The 23,037-nt window shown below is 37.2% G+C and overlaps 2 protein-coding genes across 10 annotated transcripts in view; both read left to right on the top strand.

Moving 5' to 3' along the window:
* The window catches only part of DMXL1 (Dmx like 1), an 84,728-nt gene extending 65,099 nt beyond the window's left edge, over window positions 1-19,629 (top strand). For 3 of the 8 annotated variants that reach the window (XM_071731017.1, XM_071731019.1, XM_071731020.1), the window contains 13 exons: window positions 940-1,141; window positions 2,343-2,460; window positions 5,850-5,936; window positions 6,562-6,683; window positions 6,795-6,936; window positions 11,041-11,091; window positions 11,359-11,419; window positions 11,915-12,042; window positions 12,215-12,307; window positions 12,745-12,836; window positions 13,625-13,677; window positions 15,376-15,593; window positions 15,984-19,629. In XM_071731017.1, the coding sequence (XP_071587118.1) occupies window positions 940-1,141; window positions 2,343-2,460; window positions 5,850-5,936; window positions 6,562-6,683; window positions 6,795-6,936; window positions 11,041-11,091; window positions 11,359-11,419; window positions 11,915-12,042; window positions 12,215-12,307; window positions 12,745-12,836; window positions 13,625-13,677; window positions 15,376-15,593; window positions 15,984-16,208 (1,592 nt within the window). In that variant the 3' untranslated portion in view covers window positions 16,209-19,629. The other 5 variants (XM_071731018.1, XM_071731016.1, XR_011723285.1 and 2 more) reach the window with 4 other exon arrangements.
* Window positions 19,630-20,477: 848 nt separating this feature from the next.
* The window catches only part of TNFAIP8 (TNF alpha induced protein 8), a 59,113-nt gene continuing 56,553 nt past the window's right edge, over window positions 20,478-23,037 (top strand). Inside the window, exon 1 of one of the 2 annotated variants that reach the window (XM_071731025.1) lies at window positions 20,478-20,613. In XM_071731025.1, coding sequence (XP_071587126.1) covers window position 20,613 — 1 coding nt within the window. In that variant the 5' untranslated portion in view covers window positions 20,478-20,612. Of the gene's footprint in view, window positions 20,614-20,909; window positions 21,077-23,037 lie in introns of those variants that run through there. The other variant, XM_071731029.1, reaches the window with a different exon arrangement.

Here is a 23,037-nt window from a genome sequence, read left to right as displayed (position 1 = left end):
TTGGCTTTCTGGGCTGCATGTGCACATTGCCAGCTCATGTCCAATTCTACATCCACCACTACCCCCAGGTCCTCCTCTGCAGGGCCGTTCTCAATCCATTTGTCACTCAGTCTCTATTGATACTGGTGATTACCTTGACCTAGATGCAGGACTTTGTTCTTTGGCCCACTTCTCAAGCTTGTCAAGGTCCGTATGGATGGCCTTCCTTCTCTAGTGAATCAGCTGCACTACTGAGCTTAGTGTTGTCTGCAAACTTGCTGAAGGTGCACTCGCTACCACTTTCTGTGTCATTAGCAGAGATCCTGTACAGTACCTATCCAAGTACAAAACCCTGGGGGACACCACTTATTACTGATGCCAATTTGGATATTGAACCTTTGACTCCAACTACTTGGGTGCAGTGATTCATCCAATTTCTTACCAATCAAATAGTCATTATCAGTATCATTAATAGTCAACTATCAATGTCCATAATCAAATCTGTGTTGCTCCAGTTCAGCAGTAAGGATGTTGTGTGGGACTGTGTCAAAGGCTTTACAGATGAAAAAGTAGATGACAGTGGTTGATCTTCCCGTGCCCACCTGCGCAGCTAGGCTGTTAGAGAATGCCACCAGATGAATCAGGCACAATTTGCCCTTTGTGGAGCCATGCTGGCTTTCCTTCATCATCTGCTTATCATCCATATTCTCTGACATTGCTTCCAGGAGATTCTATTCTGTGATACTTAGTTTCTGTCAGTGCTGGGGAAGCCTCTTCCTGTCTTTAGCAAGGGTGGCACAAAGCAGTTCATCCTTTTATAGTCGCAAATATAAAATATAGGTTTGAATAAAGCTTATTTGGAGCTATTTGAAATACACTTTAGCCTTCAGCTGTGGACCTATCTTTGTCAAGATTATAATGGAGAAGGAAGTTTTTTTTATTGTTTACTTGTCTTTGTAGAGCTTCCAGTTAGCTCCCCGATATGCCATGCAGTTTTGAAAACACTACAGCGCTGGGAACAAGTTCTTTTCCGACGCCTTGAGCTGTATGGGGGTCCACCTCAACATTATATTTCAGTTCATGCCTCTGAAGATGCCCTAGCTGCTGGTCCTGCATTGCTTCGCCATAAAGCTTTACTTGAGCCTACAAACACTCCATTCAGGTGAATCTAATTTCTGTAAACAGTGACTATAGTATCTTTAATATACATCGAGCATTATGTTGTTAGTATACATGATAGAGCAAAATGTCAGTAACTATATAAAACCATTTTTTATATGTACTCCACTGTGAAATTGTGGATACACATCAAAATTAATCCATCTGGTCCAAAACATGATAAGGAAAACCAATAAAAAAGTTCTAAATTTTTCAACTTTTTTTATTACAGCTTAATATAACAATTTTGAATGGTTTTGTGGAAAAACTGTGGGTTTAGATTAAAAGAATCACAGTTTACCCTGAGAGATAATTAAAGGCGAGTGACATAAACAACTCCCCCACCTTTGGAGGGAATGAAGTTACATTATGATCAGTATCTTTTCCTAAAACCAGAGAAGAAATGTTTAGTATTTATAGTAGTTGTGGCTCCACATAATTGCATATTCAATCAGAAAAGTGTGCTCAGTTTCTTAAAAGGTCACTTTTTAAACAGTTTTCTGCCTATTTAATCTTAATACCACCTGTGGCTGCACAATCAGCAGAAGGTCTGTCTTTTTGTTGTGAAATATCTCACAGTTATTATACTTAGTTTTAGCTACTTGAATTGATGAAAAATACACAGCATGTATCTGTTGCCTGGTGTTATTTTTTAATTAGGATTTGTGGGTTTTGCTGTTCCGTAAACAGCTAGGTTTTTATTTATAAATTTTAGTTGAGCATACCATTTCTAGGGACAATCATAATCATTTGAAGACTGATCTGATTATAGAATCCTTAAAATTTTATTTCTGAAAACTCATGGTTGTTTCAGAGATGCTACACAGATGATGTGTTTCTAGCAGGAAGTGTTAGTCATTCATTGTCTATGTGAAAGAAGCACTCATTAGCAGTAAGCAGAAATTATCCATGTTGTGAAGAATGATGGAGACTAATAAATAATTTGTGTGATAACCTTATTTTTGTGTAATCTCATAGAGATTTTTCACACTTGTCCCAAGATTGGAGGAGAAAATGCTACATGTTTTTTTCCTTCTTCCTTTTGCACCTCTTCTCACATGTCATTTTGTTTGAAAGATGGTGCCAGCATTTAGAGAGCTTTAGTTTTGCTTCAGCATTTCTTCTAACCATAGTTTGATTAGAACATTAGATACTGAAGTCTTTCAGAAGCATGAATACAATGTTATTTTAACTTTGTTCTGTAGATCTAACAGTCATCTTGCACGATCTGTGAAGAGGCTCTGGCAGTACTTGGTCAAACAGGGAGAAGTCCAGGAAACCTTTATCAGAAATATTTTTACAAAGAAGCGATGCCTAAATGAGGTTGGTATGGTATATAAAATACATAAAATATTGCTAGTCAGCCTATCAGCTTTTACTTAAGTTATTTAGTTGGCTTGTTTCTTCTTTCAAGAGTGAATGGATAATATACTTGGCTTTGTCTCTACATCTACAGTGTTTCACATTAAAATTCTGTCTTCATTATGTCATGGAAAACAAAAAATAATCAGTCTTTGACTGTAGACAGACAACTACCACTTAGCTACAGTCCGCCTCTTTATTAAGATCAATCTAAAAGCTGCTCCAGAAGAATGACAAACTTTGATATTTCAAAGATTAAAACCAATGACCTACTCAGTCAAAGTTCTAAAAGTTAGAGTTTGTCCCTACCATAGTAATTAGTCTTGGGTTTCTTCATTGCTTTCTAGCATGGTATAATTCCATTTTAATAAGAAAAACAGTGATACAACTGTTCATATTTCTGTTTCTTATAACTTGTCCCAGTGTCTAGCTGGATTCCAGTTTCCAAATTCAGTTAAATGTTTTAAAGTCTTGATTATGTAATTGAGTTTTTTTTCCTCCCTTAGTTGCTCCTTTCTGATTCACCTTTTCTCCTAATAATTTGAAAGAAACACTTGTATTATAGAAAAGATGTGGACTAGCAGAAATACAGGAGTAAGAAGCAGATCAGAGCAAATTAAAAATGCAGGGGAGAAAGAGCATTCATGACCAGTAAAGTTATGACAGAAGAGTTCTGTATGAAGTTATCTTTGTCTTGTCACAATTAGAATACTAGCACAACTGTTTATGTCTTTGTGGCTAATTGTGTTTACTACAGACTGCAGTTAAAAGGAAAATTTTTCCTTTTGTCTTCAAAAATGCTCATCATCTTGTGTTAATAATACAGCCATGTTGCTATGCTGTATGGAATCATAGAATCATAGAACGTTAGGGGTTAGAAGAGGCCTCTAGAGATCATGTTGTCCACCCCCCCTACCAAAGCTGGAACACCTAGAGCCGGCCACACAGGAACACATCCTGGGGGATTTTGGAAGTCTCCAGAGGAGGAGACTCCACAAGGAGAGACAGCTTGTTCCAGTGCTCCATCACCCTCACAGTAGTTTCTCCTCATGTTGAGGTAGAACTTCTTATGTTCTATCTTAAACCCATTATTCCTTGTCCTATTACTGGGCACCACAGAAAAGAGATTGGCCCCTTCCTCCTGACACATATTCCTCAGGTATTTATAGACATTAATTAAGATCTCCTTTCAGTCGTCTTTTCTCGGGGCTGAACAGCCCCAAGTAAAGTAGGTATTTTGGAATATTTTAGATGTAGTTTATATGTTTCCAAGTAGAATCACTGATAGTCTTACACAGCACAGGTATGTTGGCTTTATTTTGTTATCTTCTTGTTTCTGGTGTTGTTGAAGGTGACTTATTTACAGAAAAATTTGACTATTAAGATGGACTAAATGCTGTTACAGTACAGAATGAGTAAATCAATGTCTTGTACTTAATGTGGTGTTCATAATTTGATAATATCTGTTACAACATAAATTAAGTGTGTGTGTGTGTGTGTGTGTGTTTGCAAACATGCTGTTGTATTTCAGTTTTTCTGTATTGGAGTAAACAACAAGGAAATGAGGATATCCATGATACCTTGCAAGTCTTATCTTTTACTTTTTTTTTCTGTGGTTGTTCTTTCCTTGGTCAAGTTGTTAGAGGAGCACAATGAAACCATGAAACATTGTGTGGTGGAGGAGTAGTAAGGCTCAAATTAATTAGACCTTACATCATTATGAAATATTTCCTTTTGAAATCTTTTATTTCCTTTCCTGATCTCCCTTAAATGTTTGCTGACGTAGAAACAAAATTTAAAATTCAGTTTTCCAAAGAGATTGAGTTAAACTTGTCCTGTTAGAGAGCCCACATGAAACTAAATGAATCCTGGGAAGCTAGATGAAACAACCAAGTAAGAACAATACATATTCTCAAGTTCCACAGCTATGCCAAGTGAGGAGCTCAGGCTGCCATTTGCCCAGTGATAAAAATTCAGAAGTACTTTGGGAACACAGTACATAAGGAATTAGAGCAATCTGTTAGCATATTAGTAGTCTGCACAGATAATTTTCACTGAGCCTTCGTTATTACAGTGGTAAAGCCATATAAGAACTTGGTATCAACTTTCTTGAAAGATGGATACGAGAAACTAAAAAGGTATATTCCTATGCCTAATAATGCCAACAAATGCTGTATTCTTTAGTCTTTTTTTCACAGAAATAGTGAGAAGACAGGTATAAGAATACCCTATGATGTCCTTGGGCTACCTTGTTGTTATTTATGTGATAAAGTAATATTAGCCAGTCGGTAACTGGAACTGACTGGGAGGAAAAAAAAAAAAAAATCTTAATTTCATGCAGGTTTGTTCACAACATAGGTCATGGTTTTGTATCTGTTTGTCACTGCAGTTTTACGTACCTAAGATTACCATGGTACCAGTTTTGTTTTAATATTTAAAGAGGTATTTTGCTTTGTGGTTTATAATAGCTACAGATTTTCCAGAATTTTTCAGACAGATGAAAATCACCATCTTTTTTTTTTCCCCATTAAAAGATTTTTGTATAAACCTTTTGAAGAGAATTAAGAAATTGAAGGGAAGAGTCTGGGAAATGGTTGTTCTGGAATAATTCCTTTTGTTTTGAAGAAAATACAAAATTTTACATTTGTAATTCAGGTTTCAATTTTTATGTCACCATTTCACTGGCAATGCCCTTTTTTATGGTAAAATTATTTTATAACTGCAACAGACTGGAGTCTGTATTCTGTCAGCTTAATATTTGAAATGCTAAGCTCTTAAATTTTTAACAAGTACTACGGTGCTGGTAGATTTTAGAATTCTGATGAGCTGGTGTATGTCTGGATGCCTTTCTAATATACAAAAAGGCAGACAAGATTCAACGAGGTCACATTAAGGAAAGAAAAGTCAATGGGGTGGTAAAAAGGCTTGTGGTCCTGTCACATGCAGAATTCCAGATTTATTTAACTGTGGAGAACATGAAGAAATAATATGACAAAATCCAAATTTATTTTCTTGCTCAAGGTCTTGTCTGAAATTTGTTGGACTACTTAATCAGTTTCAGTGATGAAAAGTGTTTGCTAAAAGCATGGAAATACTTAGCAAATTGTTCAAGAAAAAAATATTTAGACTTTTATTTTCTAATCAACACCCCCTCCATATGCATGTTGCCTCACAGGTTTTCAGTGTCCCTGATTACAGGGTATATTTGTAATATTTTCTTAGAACTAATTAAAATCAAGAAAAAAAATACATGACATTTCATATGATCCATTGTTTTGTTCCTATACTTCTGGTAAAAAGTAGTGTTGCATATACATTTACATTTAAATATGCTTACTTTTTGAATACAGATAGAAACAGATTTGTGTTACCCAGGAGGCAAGGCACGAATAATTCATAAAGAGTCTGACATCATTACTGCTTTTGCCATCAATAAGGTGAGTATGAAAGAGGTAAGATAATCCAATCGTGTTGTAGTTCCACTCCATAAACAGGTGGTAGTCCTACTTTGAGTTAAGTAAAATATCCTTTGCCATCCATCTTGATACAGATTGAATTCTCCTCTTAATTTCCTCCTGATAATTAATTTTTTTTTCTACTGTGCAATGCATTGAGAAAAGGGAAAGGTGGCCTCTAGTTTGTCTTGAAGCTTGTCCATAGTACTGTTTTTCCTTCTCTGTCAAAGACAACCAGGAAGTCATCTTTTCTTCTCCTGTTTAGCCATTTAAGCCTTAAAAAGTGGAGGAGGTGAGCTTGGTTGCAAGCATGGTAGTACAGTTACATCTTCTTTATCATCTGGGGAAAGAAAGGAGAAGCAAAAGCTGCTTGAAAAAAGTACAAAATACAAACTGTGTATGGTGCTATCTCACATGCAAGTAAACTTCTAAAGGGATAATGCCAAGTTTAGAGAGTCCAGATACATAGATTTGTAGACGCAAATGTTTGGGATTTGTAAATTGATTAAGTGTGTGGTTTTGTCAATAACTGTATTGTGACCAGTGAAAATAAAAAAAAGCACTTTTTTTAAGTGTTCCTTTTATATTTGCCTTTATTTTTTTTCAGGCAAATCGGAATTGCATTGCAATAGCATCAAGTCATGACATTCAAGAATTAGATGTTTCTGCAATTTTGTCTACACAAATCTACACCTGGGTTGATGACGATGTGGAAATAGAAAATAAAGGGTATACTTTCTGTGTTGCCAGTATCACAGCCTGACTGCGTACAAATCAGTATAGCAGAGCATGGTGTTTAATGTTGTTGTATTATATCTAACCTATAACGTTGTTTTATAGGGCTGATGATTTCTTGGTTATACATGCTCATGATGATCTGGTAAATGTTCAGGGAACCACTCCTTATACACATAGTAATCCTGGGACACCTATCAACATGCCTTGGCTTGGTAGTACACAAACTGGCAGGGGTGCATCTGTGGTAAGTTGCTTGTCAAAGATTAGTCTTGTATATTCTGCCTGCTTCTCTCCTTTGTTGTTATATTTTACAATTAGCATTTAAGTAAATGTAGTTATTCTGTGTAATCAAGGTGTGCTGGAATTGTTCATAATAATCTGATTAATAGGTTAAAATACTGCACGGAATTTAAGGTACACCTAGTAAGGAAGACAAGTTTTTAGTCAGGCCATGTAGACAGTGTTTAGAAATGAGGAATCAGTGTTCAGGGAAGTAGTTGCAGCTTGCATTGTTCTTTAATGACTTGAAATACACCAAATAGTGTATCTAAAAAGCATACATATTCAGGAGATTTCAGAATATAAGTTTCTAGAGATTGGGTAGAAATACTTGTGTATCAACCTAGCTTTTAAGCATAATCTTAAATTTCATTCTGAGTTCTATTCCTGTTTTTATTTAAAAGTAAATACCAACTTCTGCTGTAGTAGAAGGTACCATTATAGTACACTGTATAGTAGGATAATCTGTGATAGAAGTGATAGCAAATGAACTAAAGCAGATTTCACTGGCTACAAACATCACTACAAACAGCATGTATAGGTTGAACTACACATTATGCTGATGTATGACTGCTTATCTCAATGGCTGCTGTCAGCTCTGTTTTCTTTGAAGTACTCTACAGTTTTGCTATAACACTGCTAAGTAGCATTAATAAATATCTCAGTTCTGAAGATCTTGGTTTTTAGGAGATAATCTTCACTGCTTGGCATATTTGACATAAAGTAGAGTGAGGATTGCACAGTAGAGAGTGACTATGTCCACATGAACAAATTGCTCCATCTTATCACAGAGGTGACACCTGTGCAAGGGTAGCTCTCCTAGAAATAATATTTGGAGTAAAGTTTGGCTGTGAACAAAAAGCTTTTAACTCAGATTTCATTCAGATTGAATGGTAACTCTAGGCAGTTCCTTGGCATAGTTATTCTTTGTTCCTGTGCAACATACATGTTCTCTAATAATGTATATCTGTTGATTAGTTAGCTGGCAGATGCTTATCTGGAGCCATTTAATAGGGCTGAAAGGGTCATAAAAGATGTCCATATTTCTCAGCCTGTCTGCAGATTGACATGGAGTTTTCCTGGGTAACCAAATTAAATAATTCTCCTGATTTGGCTGCACTTTGTTGCATTTAAGAGCTCAGGGCAAGTCCATAATTATATTAATACATATTGTAGTTGATTTTTGAAAATACTTTGACTAGAAAGTACGAATGTTATAAGAACAATAATGTTATTCACACTTCGAAGTGGGTAATGTGTCAGTCTCTACACCTCTCCCTTCTGTTTAGAACTACTGATCCTACTAACTGACAATTTTTCAGCTCTAATGCCACAATCAGGTTTCTTCTGTTAATATTTTTTTGACATTTTTGCCACTTTCTCCTCTCAGTTTCATTTTTTACATATACATTATACATATATTTATGTATAGAATTTGTGTGTTTGCGTGTTTCTTAAAGTAATTACATTATCTATTAATCTACACTGTTTTTCAATTACCTTCTACTTTAATATGTAGTAATACCTAGATACCTAAATGTAGTAATACCTAAAGATGTATGCTATCCTTATGTTGAATGCATCTGCAGTTAATATTTGGACCTAAGTTTTGTCTGACATGCTGTTTGACTGTGGCTGAGTAGAGAACCAACAGCAGCACACAACAACACCTGCCCACTAGGGAGGAGAGACAAAGGTACCGAATGAAGGACAAAGTAAATGAATGAAGAAATAGAGATCATTGGGAGGAAATTAATATTACTGTGGAAGGACTTAGGTCTGGAGGCAATTCCAAAATCTTGTTTTTGCTGCTATTTTTTACTTTGGTCCTTTGGACACTGCTTTCCATCCTTGTTCCCATCTTGGTTTTCTATAATTTGCAGCCAATTTAGTAGATACAGTCCGCTGTTCTTTACCACTACTGGCTTTTTAGTCTTACTGTCTTTGCTGCATTTCCATCAACAGAAGAAACTATTAGACTTAATGATACTCAGTAAACCATGTTTTATTAGCGCTAAGTTTTTTCTGTTATTTTTTTCATTGTTTGCTGGTACACAGTTCATACAAGGTAAGTAAGGCTTACCACCAGAGCCTTCAGTACAGTTTTTAGAGAGAATTCTAGGAAGCCCTTACTGAAATAAATAGTATATACTGTCAGCTTTTAAACTTGGGTCGTGTTCAACAGCTTGTATCACTGACACCAGTTTTATAACTGATGGGTTGAATTTTAAGCATTTTTTGGTCCTACTGAACATTAGGCCTAAAACACCCAACTCTCCAACAGAGTATTCCAGTTTTGTTGTTACCAACTATGAAGGGGAAACTGATGGTCAGTAGTATCAAATGTCAGTTTTATTCATAATGGAAGTATTTGCATTTGCTTCAGATTAAAAATACTGAGCCAGAGATTCATGTTTATATGCTTTCAAAGGCATGTTTATGTAATCTTGCTTTTATACAAAGCATAATTGAGTAGAGGTTAGGAGACAATGATGCATGTTCATCTGTTGAATGAAGATGATTTCTGGGTAAAAGTGGCTTTAAAATTCAACACAGCCCTTCAATTTTGGTGAAGAAACACAAGAAACATGAATATTTGTTCTTTCAGTTTCAGACAGGGATAAGCTGTAAGGTTAGAGAGCAAAGTATTACAATTGCTTACTGATTAGTATATGCACTAATGTTTGAAGACTGTTATCTTCTGTCTTGCCCTAAGTCTTACAGCATATATAAGGCTTTATTCACCAATGTCTTACATAAGACATTCAGCTTTTTTCCTTGTAATTTAAAGTACTTGCAGGAAAAAAGAAGAAATATATATTTGAAGATCTTTTTTAATCTTTAGGAAAGTGTTTTGAAATAAGCTTGGGTAACACAGAGGTGTAAGGCCTTCTCTTCAACAAATAGTAAAGCTTTGAGAATAGGAAGATCTCAGTCTGTTTCCAAAATGTAGTTAAGAGGATAGCAATTACTCCACAAATCTCTGGAAATTTAGCAAGAATATCAGTTCTTTCCTTTCCAAATGATTTTTTCCTTCTTTCTGGTTGCAATCTGAGAATTTGGAGAACATTGCTTTTCAACCCTTCAGATCATATTTAGCAATATGAAGCAAGTAAACATTTGTAATTCATACCTCATTCCAGCTGACACCCTAATATGATTGGAGGCTAGGGTAGAATAGCATACTTAAAATGCTTCATTAGCCATGTACTCTTTCAGTGACAAAGCAGCGGCAAAATACTGTACAAAATTATAACAGTTGAAAGTCATGATTGGAGTCAATGAACTTAAAAGTATTTTCCAAGCTGAATAATTGTATGTAAGCAGTTCAGTACCAGTTTGCTACTGACAGTAGCTGCTGTGTTGGAAGTAAAATATCTGTGTTGCCATCTAAAGTTAATACCTGGCTTGAATATAAATTTTCACCCTCTTCTCTCTGAGGTTCAGGTGAAAAATACATGCCTGAGCAAACTGAATCCCAACAATTTTCTGAAGAATTACAGTCCTCACAACAGCCAGATACTTTTGAGGAGGACTAACAGGAGATAAAGGAATGGAAACTTAATTTCTGTTTGCATTAATAAAAAGATGAGAAGGGAAGAGACATGTAAGGAAAATAGAATTGCAGTGCTGCTTTCCTGTTATGGGTTGGACTTGTGATTTAATTAGATGGCAGTTTTATTCTAATAGTCCTAATGTCTCCAGTCCTCTTCTTCGTATATTGAACACTTTCCATTTAGAAATCAATCAACTAAGAAACACAGTATTCTTGGTAATGAACCTTGATCAAAACAAAGTTTGGAATTTAGGAACAGAAGTGCTGCTGGAAACCCATTGGATCATTATTTGCAAAACTATAAACACTTTTAAAGAATTTTTTATCTGCCAGCTGTTAGGTATATTGCTTATTCTGGATGTCCACAAATACTCACTTTTCAATCAATTACAATAAATTTACTAAACTTGAAAATAAATATATTCCTTCCTTTTCTTTTTATTCCTGTTAAAGTTTGTTTACCTCTTTCTTTACATGCTTCTGCCTCTCTCTTGCTTATCTTACAATATTCAGGAATATTCCAATAAATTTAATGGAATCAGAAAGGAATTGGCAAGAAAAGAGGTAAGACTGCAGTCTAACGAGTGTTTATATTTGGATCCATAAATCTCTGAAGCAAAAAGTTATTATTTACCTAGATGTATAAAGATCAAAAGTATTAACATCTACACTAGTCTTGAAAGAAATTTACTTCTGTCTGAATTTCTAAACCCAGTCCAATTCAAGTAGGAATTTTCAAAGGACGCAGCTCTCTGCAGTCACTAAATATTCTAATTCAGTAACTTTTTTCAGTAGTAGTTTTTAATAGGTTTTTTTTTTTATATTGAACAGATGATCAAGAAGGCTATTAATAACGTCAGACGAATGGCTTCTCATCCAACATTACCATACTGTAAGCTGAGTTTTGTTAAAAAAAAAAAAAGTCTAAAGATTATATATTTACTAATTGGCCCTGTTTCTTAGTGTTTTAAAACTTAGTTATAAACCCTATATTACTGAAACTATTCTTCATTTTTAAGGAATACATAATGGGTGATATATAATACTCTGTAGAAACAGTGGCATTCTTAATAGTGAAAGTGCTTTGTTTTATTTATGACTTACATGAAAGAAAGTAGGAAGAAGATACATTCTTTTTATTTTAGTACCACCTAAATATAGTTCTTAATTGAATAATAAGTATATACAGTTCAATAAAGTTTGAATAGCACAGGTTTAAGTGACACCCCCTACTCCTACTGTACGCCACGTACTATGGCACATATTCTGGCTTTAGTTATTTTGAGGATGTTGTAAGCTGGTGTGAGATTTCTTAAAATTTTGGAAGCAACCTTCCTGTTCAGCTGCTACAACACCTGTGAAAAGTGATAAATATTTTCTGTTGCAGACCTGACAGGTGCTCAAGATGGTAGTGTAAGAATGTTTGAATGGGGTCATGCACAGCAAATCACATGTTTTCGATCTGGTGGCAACTCGAGGGTAACTCGAATGAGATTCAATTACCAAGGAAATAAGGTAACTGACAGGGTGCTTCTGAACTTACCATCTTCTCTTCCACCCATTCCCCCGGTTTAATTGTAAATTAGCAGAAACACCAAGTTTTTCAAGTCTACAGCAGTTTTCTTTGAATTGTAGATAATATTCCTGTAATACATACATATATATTTACAATTATTTTTTTTTCCAGTTTGGAATTGTTGATGGTGATGGATATATAAGTTTATATCAAACAAATTGGAAATGTTGCCCACTTACTGGAACTTCACCTAAACCATATTTGGTAAGCTCAGAAGTAAATTCACTTTCATAAACTTGTATTGTACTTTACTTCCTTCCCCTTTAGAATAGTTTGGAGCGGGCAGGGATTATGCTTGTAACCAACCAAGATATAATACTGAAATCCTGTGAACTATGTGACAGATGAGTTCTTAAATCCTAACCATACTAAACTGGAGAAAATGCAGTGTTAGATCTGGAATAACTATAGTGCTCTCTGAGGCTTGTTAATACTTTTCAGTTGTTAATTAATTGTTAATAACCTGGAACTTGCAAGAATGTCTCCAAGGAAACATAAGAGTATCAGAAGACATACACATACCTTTATAGCCTGTGTTCTTTAAACTAACTGCTTACCTTCTTGATAAAGTTTTAAATTTTCAGGCTTACACAAAATCTGGATTTTAATTAATGGATAATTTCTAAACTGCGCTTTTTCAGACATGGCAGTGTCATAACAAAACAGCCAATGACTTTGTTTTCATCAGTTCATCATCTTTGATAGCCACAGCAGGATTGTCTTCTGACAACAGGTGAGAACTGCAGAAATAATGCATAAAAATGAACTGTTCCAATGTTTTCTCTCCTTTACTTCCCTTCACCTCTCTTTTTTTAGTAACTTCTTTGAAGTAGCTTAAGAGCAACATGCATGATTCTACTGTCTGTCTTTCTTGGTGGGAGAGGTGGAGAAGCAACATTTGCAGCTAAATTCCATGTGCCTATTAAAAGAGGTTCCATTGGGACATTGAAGTTCCTCCTTTCAGGTGCTGTATGAGGAGGGAGGTGCTGAGCTCATTTTCCTGGTACCCAGTGACAGGAGTCCTCAAGTCTGTCTGGACACTGCCCTTAATAACATAAACTTTTAGTCTGCCCTGAAAGGATCAGGCAATTGGACTAGATTTTCTCTGTATGTCCCTTCCAACTAAAACAGTTCTGTTGTGTTATATTTCTATGAGTCTGTCAAATTATTTTTTTAGATGTAGGGAGTTGTGTATAGCTCTTTCATGTTTGGGGTTTTTTTACTAAATTTTTGGTAAAGAAATAGCAAGAACTGCTGACATTTAGGTGAGTTCAGCTACAAAAGATTGTAATATCAGTATGAATCTTTTATGAGAATAACCAGTCATAGAATGATTGTGTAGAGGACATGTTCTTGAAGTATAACTATAAAAGTAATTTGAGGTCTTCTCAAACATAATCATTCAGACCTGTTTACATGATTTTTATGCCTGAGCCAACCTTTTAAGATTCAGATGACTTTTCAAGTGTTCAAAATATTTTAGAAGATTTGTCACTGAATTGGAACATTTTTTTTCCTCAGAAATATTTGTCTTTGGGATACTTTGGTTTCACCTACAAATAGTTTGGTGCATGGTAAGTAAAATACAACCAGCAAAATATTTGATCACAGTAAAAAATATGTCTGTGTCTGTCTTTATGGAAAAGTTACTGTGGGAAGTAAGTTTAGTAGCAGTAATATATATTTCACTGTCCCGTGTGAATGCACCAGCAGGAATATAAAACCAGATTATTGAGAAATTATTTAGTGCTTGAATAAAAGATGAGTTTCATGCACCTTCCTTGGCATACCATGGCATTCATCTTTGCACCTCAAGTGCAACCACTGAAAGCCAGACATCTCTAATTTCTGCTTCTTTTTAAAAGATTTTGAGCAATTCCAGATTGTAGTGACTAGTGTGTTAAGAAGACAATAGCTGTTAACACTGTCAAAACTACAGTTTTTAGTACAGTTATGAGAAATTTTTGCAAGATATGTATCTACAACCCTCAGTTCAGAGTACCTAAGGCTGTGTCTGAACTCGTAAATCAGAAAGGTCCCACTCAAAATTGGCCAGCTAAGTTTTAGACCAAATAATGGCACTATAAAAATAGCATTGGCACTTGTAGATACATTATCTTTTGGGAGTATATGAGAGGACATTGCTTCTGAAAATCCTGTCCTTAGAGAAGCCAATCATTATTAAATGGTTCTCTCAAGAATATGAATAAATGTTGGATATGAATAAATGCAACAGATTTTCTAGAAAATACTATATTTTTTTTTAATATAGAGAACAAGCAGATGTACAGCTAAGATCTCATAATTATATAGTAATTTTCAGAGTTGAACTGGAAGATAATTACTTTTGTAAAGTAGTGCATTTTTGCTCTAAATTGTTGTGCAGTTCTATGGCACTTTTATTCTATGTATTATGCCAAGCATCAGAATGTTTTCTGATATTTCTGATATTGAATGCTTTCTCTTTGTGTGAATGTATTCACACACACACACACACTACTACAAAAATGCTTTAGAAGAACTACTTCTCTAAGAATGCTTTCACAGATGTGATAAATACTTAGTGGAGTTTTATTAATTTTATTACTAATATTTTGTTGAGTGGAAGTTAGTTTCAGTGTCTGAAATTTAGAATTAGGCTCTGTATAATTGAAGTGTGGTGAATGCTTACAGGTATGTGTGAGATGTGTGGAATTTCTGAATGCAAATTTAGTGTACCCTTTCAGCTACAATATACTGCAAGCCACCTAGACACAGACATACTGAGGTTGTACTGGTAATTGTAATCTTCATTCATTTTCTCTACTCATTTTGAGGGAGTAAACATAAACAAATGTGAAAAACGGCAAATTGAAAGAAGTAGTGGAAAATTAGAAGTTATTTGAGCAGGTAATTTAGGAGGAAATTTCACATGGGAAATATATTCTTCAAAATAACAATCAGAGAGTTTGAAGGGAACCTGTTTCTGGTCAAGTTTTAAAAGTCTATGATTACATAAGGGTAGGCAAAAGGTTTTCTTTTTTTTTTTTAAATTGTACATACTTAATTTAAGAATATTGCAACTTCAGAACGACTGATCTGAGCCTGTAGTTAAATTAGTGTATATATAAGGTACTGCAGTATATGGACTGGTTGAAGTCAACTGTCTTACAGCATCAAAATCAGTGTTGCTCCTCTCTCAAATAATCAGTTATATGGAAAATTAAAGTTATTACTGCAAAAATGAGGTTAGTGCTCTGTGTATACTTGAATTACTTTGCTTTGTTTTTCAGCTTTTATCTGTCATGATAGTGGAGCAACTGTGCTAGCATATGCTCCAAAACATCAGCTGTTAATATCTGGAGGCAGAAAAGGCTTTACCTGTATAATTGATCTTCGCCAAAGACAGCAGCAACAATTACTTCAGAGTCATGATTCTCCAGTCAAAGCAATTGCTGTTGATCCAACAGAAGAGTATTTTGTCACAGGATCTGCTGAGGGCAACATAAAGGTACTAAGGAGGGTGAGGGAGCAGAAATGATGTATTAATTCAAGAAGAATCTTATCCAGGTGTGAAGTGATCAGCTGTGTCATATATTTGGCATTTGTTCTCAACCCTGATTTTCACACTTAATAATGTAGTTAAGAAATGTTAGCCATAACTTGCAATCCTCTTCTAGTTTGTTTTACTTTAGTTCTCGTATTCTTACTATAGAAAACTAATATTCTATAACTGTCATTACAGACTTCTACATATCTTTTCTTTTACAGTTAGTGTCAGAAAATTTAATGCAAAATGTATTTCAGTTTCTCCATCTCCTTTCCCAGTTCCCATTATTGGTAAATGATAAGATGATGGTCATTATCTTTATTAGAGGCTGATGTCTTGATGCTTTTTCAGGTATGGAGTCTGTCTACATTTAGTCTTCTTCACACTTTCATCAATGAGCATGCTCGACAGTCTCTCTTCAGAAACATTGGAACAGGAGTCATGCAAATTGAGACAGGACCAGCAAATCACATATTCTCCTGTGGTGCTGATGGAACAGTAAAGATGAGAATCTTGCCTGATAGATTCAGCCCTTTAAATGATGTGTTAAAAAATGATGTGAAACTTGTGATCTAATATTTTCCTCAGAACAGTGTGTAACATTCCCATTCTGACATCCCTGAAAATATTTTTCCTGGAATTAGCCAACAAAGCAGATACACGATAGCTTGTGCCACAAAGATTAATTTTGGTTTGGTTTGTTTAGTTTTCTTCCTCCTTAATATTTATTACCTGGAGCTTTTAGTTGGTGCACTGATGCCTTAAAGATTAAGGTCCTTCAAATTTTGTTCATTGCCTAAATTAAATCTATACACTACTCTGAATTAAATACCTGTAATATTATTAAGATGTTGCTGAAGTAGTTTACTCTTCTTTTTGAGGTAGTTACACTCCCACCTGGAGTATACCGTCTGGGCATGGCCTCTGCTTATCTTCAACACCTGGCCACCTTCTAATATCAAGTTTGTCCAGATGGAAACCTTAGATGTTTCTCTTTCACAGTGTCAGCCATAACTGTCTCTTCTCAACTTGTTAGTCAACTGACAATAAAAACTTATACTGATGTGTAGAAGAGAAACAAATCATGTATGATTAGATATTCCTGGCCATGCAAGCATTCATATAGCAAGGCACTGTCTGTCTCCATTCCTGGAATCCAGGCTGTTTACCTTTCTAAGTTGCCTGATCTCCTTTGTCTCATCTGGGGTATAAGAAACTGAAGGATATTCTGGAACTTGTCATCTGTTCTATAGCTTGAAACACTGCCATCCGGATGGCAGGCTTACTTTTAAAAAATAATTTTATTTTTAACCCTGAACACTCCCATTTAAAAAATGTGTAAATATTAATGGATATCTTCCTAGGGAAATAGTCAAGATTGTGTGATGTTGTAGTCTTGATCAAAAAGATACAGGAAGATATTGTTTGCTTTAGGATATGGCACTAGAATTTCTTCTAAGACTTTATTTGCATGTCTGTAGAGGAAAAAAACCCACCTAATTTATTTTTACATTTCTTTCCAGTGAGACATTTATTTAGCCCAAAGATAGTCAGTTCACTCTTAGCACTTACTTTCTTGTTTGTCTGATTTTTCCTTAGTACTTTAAAAAAGGAAAAAGGAAAAAAGTTCAACAGCAAAGTTCTTTAATATTGTTAGTCTTTGTACTGTATGTTTACATCTGGTGCAAAATGAAAGAAAAAATTTTGAAAAGGGTATATTTTTTTTTTTTTGCCAAAATAGTTAACTGCATAACTTAAATGTTTGACCAAATTATTAATGCACAAAGCCTTTACATTTTTCAGTCAGCTAAAGACTGTTTCTGTTAGCGTTTTGGTTTACTTTTCCTGACTTGAGAGCTTGACAGAGGTTTCATTTGTAAATTAGATGTAAGGCTGGATTACTTGAATGCCAATGGTGTACTTCTTGCTAAAATATATTTTGTGAATTATAGCACCAGGATATTAACTGTAAAATAAAGTTGTCAAACTAGGAATTATGGGGATAAATAAAGCATAGCAGAAATGAAGGGCTTGTAAAATGAACTTTAACATTCTCAGGATGCTTTTATCTTAAGAATATAAAATTGTTTAAAAAGATTTTGTAAAATGTATTAAGGTCATTTTCAATGTATGTTTTGCAAGTTGCAGTGCAAACACTATGAAGGGTTTTCTGCACATAACCTGAATTTTCAAATTGTGCAATAAAAAAATGTGAATGTTTTGCCATGAAGAAACCTGTGACAGCATTACAAACTGTACAGCTGTTCAGTGATGCAGTTATAATTGTTCTTCCACAAAACATAAAGCTTGAAATCAAAATTAATATCAAAACAGTTTAAGTACAGTGATGGACCAGAAGAGTGGCTAAAAGTGACAACACCTTACAAAAACACCAATGCATATGTCACGCCTCTTCAGTGGCTGAGTTTCCAATATCCCTTATTCTTATAAAACAAGAAAAACAGTAGCACACTCTTTGAGGATCAGCTTAAATTCTGACTGGTACTGGAAGGCTACTGCTTATACACATGCATTAGATTCATGCACCCAAAGTTAGATTTGAAAAAAAAAATAAAAAATGCAAAATTCACAGCAACATTACATAATGATGTCCTTGATAATTTGTCCTTAAATACTTATATCACATTAGTTTTAATATTTCAAGCTCAGTTTATTGTACTGGCAACCACAAAAAGCTGTCCTACTGAGAAGATTCTGTATGTAATTGCTAAGACATACTATGTTGTCAATTTTGAGTAGAGCTGCACTATGAATAATCTTGGCAAACTTACACCAGCGCAGTACTGACTGTGAGTAGGGATTTTCAGTGATGTTTATAGTTCATGTAAGCTACGCTCAAAACTAAATTATGTAAAATTACAGTGTATTTGCCAGACCTTTGTCACCATCCCAATAAATACTGCAGAAACTCAACTCCCTAGAATTTCATGTTGCTGCTACTTCATTCAAAAATTAGTAAAATGTTTGCTAGTATAATGCTAATTGATGTTTAAAATTTCTGCAAGTCAAATTATCAGTAGCTTTCTTAAAATGATTGAATGAAAATAAGTTAAAATGAGTTAACTTCTGTTGTATCTGAAACTTCTAAAGGGACACTCAGCTCTAAATCTGGTCACTTGGGAAGACCTGAACTCAAACTCTTCCAGCTGTTGCCCTTAACAATTTCCACTGAATTTGTTTCCTCCATTAATTAATACATTGTCCCTGTTGCTATGCAAGTTATTCAGACTGGAGGGTGATAGTGGTTACCCAGTGTTTTCTACTTGAAGTAGCCATGTGCACAAACTGAACATAAAATCTCTGTTTGCCAGTGCTTAATTGACAGTAACTCCATGTCCAAAGTAACTTAGCTTATAGTTGATAATGTCCCTTTTAAATATCATAGACTAGCAGTTGTGACTTGTGTTTGTCTATGTAGCAATACGTAATGCAATCAGAGTGTGTAATTCCTGTGTTGCTAATTGATTCATTTACCTCAAACAGATATATGATCCAAGTTCTTTGCTATTACTTTAGTAACTTGTGGGAGTTAAAACTCTGGCCATCTGGGTACTTAAACTGGCTTGCTGTGTGACATTAGAAAATTCTCAGCTGACAGCTGATGTTGCAGGAAGTTTATGAGGAAGGGAGAGTGGAATAGATACAGATTTATATCATGCTGCTGTGGCCAAGGTGAGTTTATACATCTTCTGTAGTGTTTCACGAACGTAACTACCAGCTGCAGGATATAAACTGTTGAGATACCCTACATAAGGTACCTCTCCCCTTCCTCTTAAGAGCACCCAGTGTTAAGATAGTTGCAATAGGTATTAAAAAAGCAACAATGATTAAAATGAAATAACCTTGGAGGCATATGTGTTCCGAGGTAATTTTTTCAAATGTTTATTTTTACTAAAAATAGCAAAACCACTTCTAATGGCAGGTTCAGCACACTGATCAAATTACTTTCTATAAAATAAAGACATTGATTTACCAAGTTTCTTGGTGTTTCTTATTCTTCCCTCTTCCTAGCTCAAAAATTGCACGGGGTTTGAGCTTTCACCTATTCTGTATTTTTTTTCAACGTGTTAGCTTCTCATGCCTTAGCCTTCCTTGTACTAGCTTTCTGATGTTTTCAGAAGGTTTGTCTTTGTTTCATCTTTTCGTTATTAATTGAATGCATAACATTCAGTTACAATCAGTCTTAAGTCACTTGTCAGTGGAAAGAGGCTGATGTTTTAACAGTGCTGTCTGTAATTTGCTTCCACAACTAACTCTTTTTAACCCCGTGTTTTATTTAAACTTGGAAGCTTGTGAAAGTCTTGGGAAACTTCACCTCTACGTTTTTCACCTCTAGAAGAGATACAAAGTAGAGTGTCCCTGCTCTAGTGACACGGGGCAACGAGCTGCTGCCAAAAGAAAAAGCAACCTAAGCAGACAACTCAGTAGAGAACAGTTCTGTTTGGGGGTTGTCCTTGCCATACTTTTAACTAACTCCGTCTTTGGCAGCAAAGGAGGGAAAGGAGGAAATAAAATTTAAAAAAAAAAAAAAATCCCAAAGTCCACCACCGAGACAGCGATTTCCTCTGCGAGTTAACCCCCTCTTCCCACCTGGTGCTTTCTGCTGTGTGTGCCCGGGAAAAGGCCGCACAACCCCGCTGCCGACCTATCCCTGCTGTGCCAGCTCATCGCCTAGCTGAGGTGGTACCGGCAGAACTTCGAGTAGGAGTAAGGACGGGCGGGCCCCAGCCGGGTACAGGCGTCCCCCAGGGGACCTGGGTGGCTGCTCGGCCTCCTCCCTCCCCTCCCCGCTCGGGCCGCCGCTGGCAGAGCCGCCCCTCTCCGCCTGCCACGGCCGCGCCCCGCCCCGCGGCGTGGGGAGCCGGGGTTGCCTCTGCCGCGCCCGCACCGCCTCGCACCGCCGCCCCCCCCCCCACGCCACTCCGAGGAGGCGCCACCGCCCCCGCTCCGCGCCCACACAGTAAGTGCCACCGCTCCGCGTCGCGGAGCTCTGGTCCCCCCCCGCACCGGGCAGCCCCCTTCCCAGCGGCGGAAGGAGTGGGCGAGGGCGGCAGCCCCACCGCCACAGGGCGGGCCCGCGCTCCGCGGCGCCTCAGCGGCGGGGCGGGCTGGGGCCTGGCGGCCCAGCGGCGCCGCGGCTGCCTCCCCGCCCAGGGGTGGCCGTGGGGGTCTGAGTGTCCGGCAGCTGCAAGTAGCGGACCCTGGGCTGGGCTGAGCTTTGTAGGGCTGGGCTGGGCTGGGCAGGGCTGGGTTGGGTTGCCAGCGCCGCCCCGGAGTTACTCAGGTTTCAGCGCGGGGGAAGAACTTCGGTGTCCGGCGGGCAACTCGGGAAGCCCCCGGGGGACTGGGGCGCGCCGCTGTCGCCTCCTGTCCCGGAGGGTGTGGGCTCTGCGGAGCCCCGGGACCGCCTCCGAGCGGCCCAGGTGGGTGCTGCCCAGCGGCGCTCACGCTAAGGTTTTCGTCACGCAGGAATTTATCTGGGTGAAAGCTGTAGTAGGGTTTCTGTCTGGGGAAGCCTGTCCGCCTGCCCGCCTTCCCTCTGTTGTTTCTCCTGTGCAACACGGCACTTTTCTGTTTCGTTTTGGTTTTTTCCCAAAACTATTTCTGCTTTCCCTCGGAGTGAGCACGCCCAGAGCCATCGGCAGCTCTTGAGCTGGAGCAGCCGCAACAAGTGCGGTACGCAGCCGAATGCTGCTGCACGGCGCTGGCAAAAGACACTTTGCTGAGACAGGCGAGCTTGGTTTTAAAATACTACTAGCAAAAATTCTGCCGGTAGAATTAATTTGTACTGTATTTACTAACTGCTAAACAAATGAGATCGCGGTTTCAGTGTGGGCTGGATGGTCAAACCGTCCATTCAGGAGGCCTGTGGGTCTGTAGGACTCTATGTTCGCAGTCTTGACCACACCAGAAAAGCAAAACGTAGTTGAAATGATGTTTGACTCAACACATGTCTCGCTTCGGCTGTGCAGCTTTGCAAACTATTTTGCAAAACATGATGAGTGAAACTAGTCTTGGGTGGTGAGGACTTTTCCAGCAGCCAGCTGTGCCAGATGAGGAGCTGCTGGTTGCACTTGCTGGCTGCTGTCAGCTCTGCTTGCCTCTGGTCAGCTCTAAACAACGAGTGCAGATAGCAGAGCTGAGTGTTTGCAGCCCTTGAGACAATGGTTGCAGCCTTTTGGCTGCCACAGACCACAGGTGTGGTCTGAAAAGTGTCTCTGAACCATATCACTTGTGAGCATCACTGATACTGTGACCTTTATTGTCTAAGCCCAGGTCAGGCTGTGCCGTATCTGGAACGGCACCGTCCTAGACCAAGTCCTGATTCTTTACTCTGTTTCTGTTCCCACGAAACCTTGAGAGTCAGTAGATGTTTTTGAAAACATGGGACAATCTACTGGCACCTGGTATTGCTTGTGACTCTTCATTCGACGGCCCTTGGATGAAAGTTTTCTTTATTTGTGGTGGAGGTTTCTCATTGTGATTTCTACCTGTAATTAATCACCATTTTAGTAAACTTAGGAGAAAAAGTCTGAGCTTTTATAACATGAAACTAAGCTGAATGCATTCTTTTCATCATGCTACCTGTATTGTTTTCATGTATTAGCACTGCAAAGAGGTAATGGCAGCCCTCAGAGTTTTAACAAGCACATAATGCATGGACCAAATGTTACATGAACATTTTTTCCTTTTCCTGCTTTAAAAAATTATACTGAGGAGGAGATAAAAACACCCTGCAGGGAGTCAGCTTATCAAGTACTAGGAGGTGTGTGGGTGTTTCTCACTGCTTCATCCCAGAAATATCTTTTCTAAGAGGTGGGAATCATCTGCTGTCTCAAAAAAAAAAAAAAAAAAAAAAAAAAAAAGTAAAAGTTAGCTGAAACTCTAAACAGGAATTGTTAGGAAAAATAATCCAGAAAGCAAGAATTTTGCAATGAAAGGATGTCTGAGACCTTTATTTGAAAGTCAAAATTTTGTGACCTTGGACATGCTTAGAAGCAGGAGGAAGGAACTAAAATGTTCTAGTACATTCCCATCCTGATTTAATGTGGAAGCAAAATTCACATGGAATATTACTAAAATAAAAGGTATGGCACAGGTCTGTGCAGGAGTAGAAGACACTGAGGCTTGAAAAGGAAGTCACTCCCTGTTTGCCCTGACAACAGGAAGCTGCTCATTTCCATTAAATAGTAACTAGATTAGTCTGACCAAACCTAGATTTCAGTGTACTTTGTGGCTTAGTTTGTCTGTTTTGAGTTTTCTTTGCATACTTAATGTGAAATTAAGAATTGCTGCTTCAGGTGGCTGAGGAGGTAATAAAATGTTTGAAAAATACCATGTTTTGTCACCTTCTTATTTCAGTATGTCAAGATGAGTCCTCTGA

The sequence above is a fragment of the Heliangelus exortis genome, chromosome Z (genome assembly GCF_036169615.1).
Source record: "Heliangelus exortis chromosome Z, bHelExo1.hap1, whole genome shotgun sequence".
NCBI lineage: Eukaryota > Metazoa > Chordata > Aves > Apodiformes > Trochilidae > Heliangelus > Heliangelus exortis.
The sequence above is the reverse complement of the archived record's forward strand: the minus strand, read 5'-3'. Positions and strand labels throughout refer to the sequence as shown.